General features: G+C 40.2%; 1 protein-coding gene across 5 annotated transcripts in view; it reads left to right on the top strand.

Moving 5' to 3' along the window:
• R3HCC1L (R3H domain and coiled-coil containing 1 like) overlaps positions 1 to 9,178 on the top strand; it is a 96,298-nt gene continuing 87,120 nt past the window's right edge. For 2 of the 5 annotated variants that reach the window (XM_028098528.2, XM_028098533.2), the window contains exon 1: positions 1 to 82. Coding sequence is in view for 1 of the 5 variants with exons in the window: in XM_028098534.2 (XP_027954335.1) it covers positions 335 to 403 (69 nt within the window). In the remaining 4 variants the exon portion in view is untranslated. Of the gene's footprint in view, positions 83 to 126; positions 404 to 451; positions 526 to 9,178 lie in introns of those variants that run through there. The other 3 variants (XM_028098531.2, XM_028098534.2, XM_088020139.1) reach the window with 3 other exon arrangements.

The raw sequence follows: 9,178 nt of genomic DNA, 5'->3' as shown, positions 1-9,178 counted from the left end.
GCCTGGCGCGCGCCCCAGCGGCGCGAGCGGAAGAGCAAGAGCTTCGAGGAGGCGGCGGAAGCAGAGAGCGACGGCGTCCCCGGTAACTAGCAATCCCGCGTCCTTGTCCCTCCCTCCACAGCCCCAGCCGGGGCTGGTCGCTCCCACTTCTCCCCACTTTGGACAAGACTTCCTTTCCCCTTTTGTTTGTTACCGGTATTTCTTTTCCCTCACGTGACGCGAGGGGCGGGTCTCCGCCTGGGGCGGAGGTTACTGGGAAGCTGCCGCCCTTCGACCCTGCGGGCCCTGGGTTGCGGGGTTCCTTCGAGGCCCTTTTGCTGTCTTGAGGGGCTGCATGCCCGCCTTGGGCCCTCTTCCCAAGTACTTTGTGTGGAGAGGACATTTCTTCCCCGGGTTTCAACAGGTACTGAGCGGGTCCGTGGAGGGACCCCCCCCCCACCCCCAGGGTATGGGGCTGTAGGCCACCGAGGCCGCCCCGAGAAGACCCCGGGGCGGCTGGCGATTTCCCGGCTGCGAGCCTTTCGAGTGAGTCCGCTCGGCTGGCCCGGAGCCCCGGGCTATGGGCTGTGGGTTGGGAGTGAGCTGTCCGTACGGGAGGATGTACTTCCTGGTTTTCTTGGGCGGCCCTCGGAAAACCCCAAGTCCGATGATTAAAAGTTTTCTTTATCAATAAAGCCGCCTCTCAGAGTTGAGAAAGGGAAGAAGCATAGGATTTGGAGTCTAATGTCCTAGGAGTCTCAGGTCTGCCACTTGCTGGGCTGGTGATCTTTTGTAGCCCGTTTACTGCAGCCTCGGTTTCTGTATTTGAAAAATGGGGATAATAGTCTTTGGCCTGCCTGCCTTCCAGTGTTGGGGAGTTCAACAGATGTGATATATGTGAGAAAGCGTGTATCAGATACAATCTCACTATCCTGTCTTGAGTGTAGGTCAGTTGTAGTTTAAAACCGCATTTCCGTCTTTATGAACTCGATTATAAATATGACCACGGTCTTTGTGAAAATGAAATGAGTTAATAAATAGGTGGAAGTGTCTCAGGAAAGGAATACAAGCCATACAAACATTCTTAAGCCATGTTCCTGTTGAAGAGGTGACATTAAGGCTCTAGCACCTGTGGAGTCAATTTTAAACTTCATCTGGATTTTAAGGTCCCCCAGAATTTGGACACTTCCCTTCCCCTAACATACCCACCTGTCTACCCCTTTTGCTCTGTTACAACCTTCCTTCATTACACAAGTACAAGTATCTCAGCACTTAATGTTCCTCAGTTGTGCTAACCTAATGCCTGTCTCCAGCAGGTCTTGTGTTTTTTTCCCCTTTTCAGATACTACTGGTGCTAAATCTAGCTCTAACACAATCCCACTAACCTTGTGTGCATACTAGCTGAAATATTGGGTTTACCTTCACCTGTCTCCTAGGTATATGTGCTAGAACTCTGTTTCCTCATAGTTAGAATTCAGAATATAAATAGCCCCTATCCTAGTCTTCTGACAGTTAAGATCTGAGACTCCAAGCAGGTGGCTTTTTGTCTTATTTCCCCCTTATTGAGAATGGGATTTTACAATCAATTTTTTATGGGTTTGGAGGTATAGTAATTAGGTAATCCTAATTCAGTATATTTATACTGAATTCAGTATATTTATACTGAAATCACTGGTTGAAAAATGCCTGAATGCGGTTCAAAAAACAGGATGGCGGTATAGTGAATTAGTTGAATGTACAAAATTGAACAAATTGAGTTCAACTTCTGGTCCTATGACTTCTGCTTTGACTTTTGGCAGATTGGTTGACCTCTCTAAGCCTGTTTACTAGTCTTTAAAATAGATATAATATTTACCTCACAAGGTGTCTATAAGGATTAAATGAGATTGAGTATAAGGAGCTTAGTACCTGGAGTAAGTTCTCATTGTTTTATTGCTATTGTAATTGTTGACTATGATGATGATCAGAAATGATAATTTTAGATTATGTATTTCTTGAGAGCTTTTTTTTTTCCCCTGTAAAATGAGGTAGCTGTCTTAAACCCAAAAATACTGTAAATAGAAGTACTCAGATTGCAGGGTGTTTTTTAGCAATTGCACTTTATGTAAAGATTATATTATGTCATTTTTTACTTTTAGAGGTTTCCAGATGCTGTTGTGAAAAGGTTGGCAGGATGTGCTTTGGACTGGTGCTTTACTTGTAACCTGTAATAAGAATGTGGTTTTCTGTCTGCACATTGTAACTTGTAGTAGAGTAATTATCTATGTTTATGATTTAGATATTAACTATTGACTAGGACAGAGTTTTGTAGAGCATTTTTTGTCTTTCCCCTCACCCCTGCCTTTTTTTTTTAAGTTAGGCTATTCAACTCTAAAAGTTAGCTTAGTGGGTAGGTTCCAGAAGGCTTGGTGACCTCATTTTTTGAGGGTGAAACTCTTGGTGACATTTGTGTATGTGCATTTGCAAGGAGTGAGAGTTTAGAGAAACCAAGAAGGAAAGTCTGATAGAGAAAACTGATTTGTTGTTCAAAGCAAAATCTTAGGTTTAAGAATTGAAATGTTTATTTTTAGTTCCTACAAATGGGTGTTGACTAGAAGATATCTGCAGACTCAGATACTTAGGAAATGTTTCCTTCACTTTCTTTGATGTGGTATCCTCTGGCTCTGCCTTGCCAATTTCATTCTTTTATTTATTTATTTATTAAAGATTTATTTATTTGCAAGAGAGAATCTTAAGCAGGCTCCACCATGTTCAGCACGGAGCCTGACATAGGGCTCCATCTCACAACCCTGAAATCACGACCTGAGCTGAAACCAAGAGTAGGACTGCCACACGGGCACCCCTCATTCTTACTTTTAGTTACGAATCAGCAAGATAACTATTTTTTCACTGTAGACTTTTATACAAAGCTATGACAAAAGTCACTTCATTAAAATTTACTTTGTGTGCTATATAATATGTTTTTCTCCTTTGTTTTAAACACTTGTTCTTTGGCTTTTTTTTACTTAGAGAAGTTTTGGAAGGTAGACTCATTCTCAGCTGTAGCATCTAAGTGTATGTAGTAGATATGCTCAGTTAGTAATGACTGTGCTGAATAGTTCTGAATAAAAACATTTTGTTGATTGTCCTATGTCCCTAAGGCACACTCTCAAGAGACTGTATGGTATTGTGGAAATAACCTAAGCTTTGGAGTTAGATCAAGTTTTGAATCCAGGCTCCACTACTTAATAGTAATTTATGACTTCAGTTTGTATTATCATTCTGAGTTCATTTTCTTATCATCTGTCAAACAGGGATAGTAATACCAACTCCATATGACTGAAAAGATTAGAGATTATTTGAACTAGGCACATACTAACCAGGCTTAGCAAAAGGTAGATTATGTTATTATTTCTTTAAAAATTTTTATTACACTTTTCTGATAGTCATTGATTTTGGTAGTACATCTGTATTCATTCCCTTAATGCTTCACATGATGAGCTTTTTTTGTTGTTGTTTTGTTTTTTTATTTTTGTGGGTTTTTTTTGTTGTTGTTAGCCAAGGTTAAGGTTGGTGACTGTGACCATGGAACCCTGAAACACGGCAAAGCTCATTGCCAGCGTGTTTGAATCTATGACCCTGTCCTCATTAGCTCCATAAGCTAACTGCTCAGAAAATAGCTCACCAGAATGAATAATAAAACTGGTATGTTGTTGATGTAGCACTCATGCACTCATTAGACATAAAAGAATTAAATGAATTATTGCCAGAAGTAAAAGTATAGACTTTTAATTGTAACCCTGTATAAATATACTAGCTCTCACACTTTAGGATGATCTTTGACAACCACTAACCAGAGTTATAATTTAGACATTTCTTTTAGTTGTTGAACTGTATTTGTTGCAGATTTCCTACTCATAGGGGAAGTGAGAAGAAATGGAATTAGGATATTCATATCTTGAAAGAGAACCCTCCTTCTACTGTGCCACCCACCAGAAAATGTGCTCTTAGCTAGTGGAGAAAACATTTAGAGTTCCCCGTTAATGAGCCCAGCAGGATGGATGAAGCCCATGTAACTCATAAGAGTTTATTGAATTACAGAGAAATTCCAGTTGTCAGAGCTTTAGGTAGAAGAGAAGTTATAGGGTGTTGCTCAGCAAGCTATAAGCCTGCATTTGAAGAGGGTTTTCTCCTCTCTCAATAAAACATAGACCAGTTGCTCCCAGTCTGTGGTGTGCATTTTTCACTTGTCTTATGCTAGTCTTCTATATAGCTTTCCATTCTTCAAATTCACTCTTCAGTTTTATTAATATTTGTTGTCCCTCTTGTATCTTTTTTTTTCTTTTTATGTCAAACATAGCTGTTTTCAGGCTAGGGATAAAAATAGAAAAGCAGAGAAGCACTGTTGGAAACAGCAGGGTCTGGTGTTTAGTGTTGTGAGGTTCCCAGATAACACAGGTTAACCTGTGAATATAATGGTATTGATTTGTGACAGCTCCTGACCATTTAATTTGTCACAGAGGCAAAAATAGGGGAAAAGGTATGTGGCACTCCTTAATAGGAGATTTGCTTCTTAGGAAAGAATATACGTAATTTTAATATTGGCTTGTAGTTGGGCTGTTTCAAGTTCTTTGCCATGGAATACCAGAAGAGTTTTTAAGAACGAAGAGAAGCATTTTGATTTAAATCCTAAGCTCTCAAATTTATACCAGTAGTCCAGTTTGTGTTTTCTTATTATCTGTAAAATAGGGATAATGATAGCAATCCTGCTTGTTTACAAAGATCAGAGGGAAAAGGTAACAAGAATGATTTGGAAATGGGGTGGGTAGCTGGCGGGAAGAAACTGACTGAAAGGCACAGTCTAAGAGAGGAACACAAACTCATACATGAATTTGTGAGTTCCGAAGCCTCTCTGACCCCAAGAGTTTTGGATAAGGGATTTTGGACTGGAATTAAAAACCTAGCACTAGGAAAAATGAATTTATTAGGCTATATATGGCTCTAAACTTCTTTATTCTGTGAATCTTTTCAGACCTTTTGTGCTTTCATTTCACATTTCATTTTAGGAAAAGACCCAGAGGAAAATAAATAGCCTTGATTTGTTTATGTGGTTGGTAATTCTCTGCAACCATCCCAGATAACAGTTTCAAACTCAGTGTGACCATCTTTCAATACAGTTTCCAGTGACCTTTTTGGCCTCTTGACTCTTCTAGTGTGAGAACCAATGATTTATTAAGTACTGGAGTTGACAAGCCCCATGAGCCATGTATCTCTTGGTTTCTGCCACCACTGTTGTTAATGTGACATTGCTTTTCTTTCCCTGCTTGCCATAGTGTTTCTTTTTTTGTATTGTGCTTCTTGTTTGTTTCCTTGGGTAGCCTGAAACTTTTCTTTGCTTCTGACACTTAAGTTCACAGCCAAGGAATTTATCTTTGACTCTAAAATGTTACACAGTTTTAATTTTGTAAGTATTTCTTATTAATATTATTATATATTCAATACGTGCTCATTACAGAGGATTTGGAAAATATACCTGTATTTTCACCATTTGGAAGTAACTATTAACATTTTGGATTATTTCCTTCCTTTCTGTTTTCTGTGTATTTTTTTAAATGTAACACAGACACACTTAAATTGGAATCTCTTGCTATTGTTTATAAATTTTGTATCCTGATTGAAAAAAAGTAACATGTTTATGAATAGTGTCTAGCATAATTTCTAGAACTAGCATGAATTATATATTCTGGGCAATGATCTTTAAATTTGTATTCATTTTGGGTGGGAAATTAGAAGATAGGTTCAAATACTGCTTTACCATTGCCAAACTGAAAAGCAGGGCAAGTTGTAGGATATCTCTGGGCTTTCATTGTGGCAGCTGTCCAACAAACTTTCTGAGGTACTTGACACAACTATCTGATGAAAGTTAACCTTTTCCTTAGAAAATCACTCATACACAGAAGAAGACCTAGTCCGGTCGGTCTTTGAGATTCTTCTAGTTCTGCTACTGGATGATCCTTGTGTTGAGGAATACAAAATAGAGCAGTATCTGTGAGGTTATTTGGGCCTCAAGGAAGAGGAGGATCTTTTTATTTTCTTTAAATTTTTTATTGCTATGTTAATCACCATACCTCATTAGTTTTTGATGTAGTGTTCCATGATTCATTGTTTGTGCATAACACCCAGTGCTCCACGCAGAACGTGCCCTCTTTAATACCCATCACCAGGCTAACTCATTCCCCCCCTCCCCCAGAACCCTCAGTTTGTTTTTCAGAGTCCATCGTCTCTCATGGTTCGTCACCCCCTCCGATTTCCCCCACCTTCATTCCTCCCTCCTGCTATCTTTTTTTTTTCTTAATGTATCCTGCATTATTTGTCTCAGAGGTACAGATCTGCGACCCAACAGTCTTGCAGAATTCACAGCGCTCACCATAGCACAGACCCTCCCCAATGTCCATCACCCAGCCACCCCATCCCTCCCACCCCAACCCCACCCCAGCAACCCTCAGTTTGTTTCCTGAGATTAAGAATTCCTCATATCAGTGATGTCAAATGATACATGTCTTTGATTGACTTATTTCACTCAGCATAACACCCTCCAGTTCCATCCATGTCGTTGCAAATGGCAAGATCTCATTCCTTTTGATGGCTGCATAATATTCCATTGTGTATATATACCACCTCTTCTTTATCCATTCATCTGGTGATGGACATCTTGGCTCTTTCCACAGTTTGGCTATTGTGGACATTGCTGCTATAAACATTGGGGTGCACGTACCCCTTCGGATCCCTACATTTGTATCTTTGGGGTAAATACCCAGTAGTGCAGTTGCTGGATCGTATGGTAGCTCTATTTTCAACTGTTTGAGGAACCTCCATACTGTTTTCCAGAGTGGTTGCACCAGCTTGCATTCCCATCGACAGTGTAGGAGGGTTCCCCTTTCTCCGCATCCCCGCCAACATCTGTCGTTTCCTGACTTGTTAATTCTAGCCATTCTGACTGGTGTGGTATCTCATTGAGGTTTTGATTTCGATTTCCCTGATGCTGAGCGATGTTGAGCACTTCTTCATGTGTCTGTTGGCCATTTGGATGTCTTCTTTGGAAAAATGTCTGTTCATGTCTTCTGCCCGTTTCTTGATTGGATTGTTTGTTCTTTGGGTGCTGAGTTTGATAAGTTCTTTATAGATTTTGGATACTAGCCCTTTATCTGATATGTCATTTGCAAATATCTTCTCCATTCTGTCGGTTGTCTTTTGGTTTTGTGGACTGTTTCTTTTGCTGTGCAAAAGCTTTTTATCTTGATGAGGTCCCAATAGTTCATTTTTGCCCTGGCTTCCCTTGCCTTTGGTGATGTTTCTAGGAAGAAGTTGCTGTGGCTGAGGTCGAAGATGTTGCTGCGTGTGTTCTCCTTTAGGATTTTGATGGACTCCTGTCTCATGTTTAGGTGTTTCAACCATTTGGAGTCTCTTTTTGTGTGTGGTGTAAGGAAATGGTCCAGTTTCATTCTTCTGCATGTGGCTGTCCAATTTTCCCAACACCATTTGTTGAAGAGACTGTCTTTTTTCGATTGGACATTCTTTCCTGCTTTGTCAAAGATGAGTTTACCAGGGCACCTGGGTGGCTCAGTTGGTTAAGCGACTGCCTTCGGCTCAGGTCATGATCCTGGAGTCCCGGGATCGAGTCCCCCATCGGGCTCCCTGCTCAGCAGGGAGTCTGCTTCTCCCTCTGACCCTCTTCCCTCTCGTGCTCTCTATCTCTCATTCTCTCTCAAATAAATAAATAAAATCTTAAAAAAAAAAAAAAAAGATGAGTTGACCATAGAGTTGAGGGTCCATTTCTGGGCTCTCGATTCTGTTCCATTGATCTATGTGTCTGTTTTTGTGCCAGTACCATACTGTCTTGGTGATCACAGCTTTGTAATAGAGTTGGAAGTCTGGAATTGTGATGCCAGCAGCTTTGCTTTTCTTTTTCAACATTCCTCTGGCTATTCGGGGGTCTTTTCTGGTTCCATACAAATTTTAGGATTATTTGTTCCATTTCTTTGAAAAAAGTGGATGGTATTTTGATGGGGATTGTATTTGATGGGAATGTGTAGATTGCTCTAGGTAGCATTCACATCTTCACAGTATTTGTTCTTCCAATCCATGAGCATGGAACGTTTTTCCATTTCTTTGTGTCTTCCTCAATTTCTTTCTGAGTATTTTACAGTTTTCTGAGTACAGATCCTTTGCCTCTTTGGTTGGATTTATTCCTAGGTATCTTAGGGTTTTGGGTGCAATTGTAAATGGGATTGACTCCTTAATCTCTCTCTCATCTTGTTGGTGTATAAGAATGCCACTGATTTCTGTGTATTGATTTTCTATCCTGCTACTTTACTGAATTCCTGTATGAGTTCTAGCAGTTTTGGGGTGGAGTCTTTTGGGTTTTCCACATACAGTATCATATCATCTGCAAAGAGTGAGAGTTTGACTTCCTCTTTGCCGATTTGGATGCCTTTGATTTCTTTTTGTTGTCTGATTGCTGTGGCTAGGACTTCTAATACTATGTTGAATAGCAGTGGTGATAGTGGACGTGGCTGCTGCGTTCCTGACCTTAGTAAGGGGAAAGCTCTCAGTTTTTTCCCATTGAGAATGATATTCGCTGTAGGTTTTTCATAGGTGGTCTTTATAATATTGATGTATGTATCCTTTATCCCTATACTCTGAAGAGTTTTGATCAAGAAAGGATGCTGTGCTTTGTCAAATGCTCTTTCTGCATCTATTGAGAGGATCATATGATTCTTGTTCTTTCTTTTGTTAATGTATTGTATCACGTTGATTGATCTGCAGATGATGAACCAGCCTTGCAGCCCAGGGATAAATCCCATTTGGTCGTGGTGAATAATCCTTTTAATGTACTGTTGGATCCTATTGGCTAGTATTTTGGTGAGAATTTTTGCATCCATGTTCATTAAGGATATTGGTCTGTAATTCTCCTTTTTGATGGGGTCTTTGGTTTGGGGATCAAGGTAATGGTGGCCTCATAAAACGAGTTTGGAAGTTTTCCTTCCATTTCTATTTTTTGGAAGAGTTTCAGGAGAATAGGTATTAATTCTTCTCTAAATGTTTGGTAGAATTCCCCTGGGAAGCCATCTGGCTCTGGGCTTTTGTTTGTTGGGAGATTTTTGATGACTGCTTCAATTTCCTTGTGGTTATAGGTCTGTTCAGGTTTTCTTTTTCTTCC

This window comes from Eumetopias jubatus, unplaced genomic scaffold, assembly GCF_037043125.1.
Source record: "Eumetopias jubatus isolate StellerSeaLion01/CBP00866 unplaced genomic scaffold, mEumJub1_p1.0 scaffold_17, whole genome shotgun sequence".
Classification (NCBI taxonomy): domain Eukaryota; kingdom Metazoa; phylum Chordata; class Mammalia; order Carnivora; family Otariidae; genus Eumetopias; species Eumetopias jubatus.
This window is presented reverse-complemented; position numbering and strand designations above follow the sequence as displayed.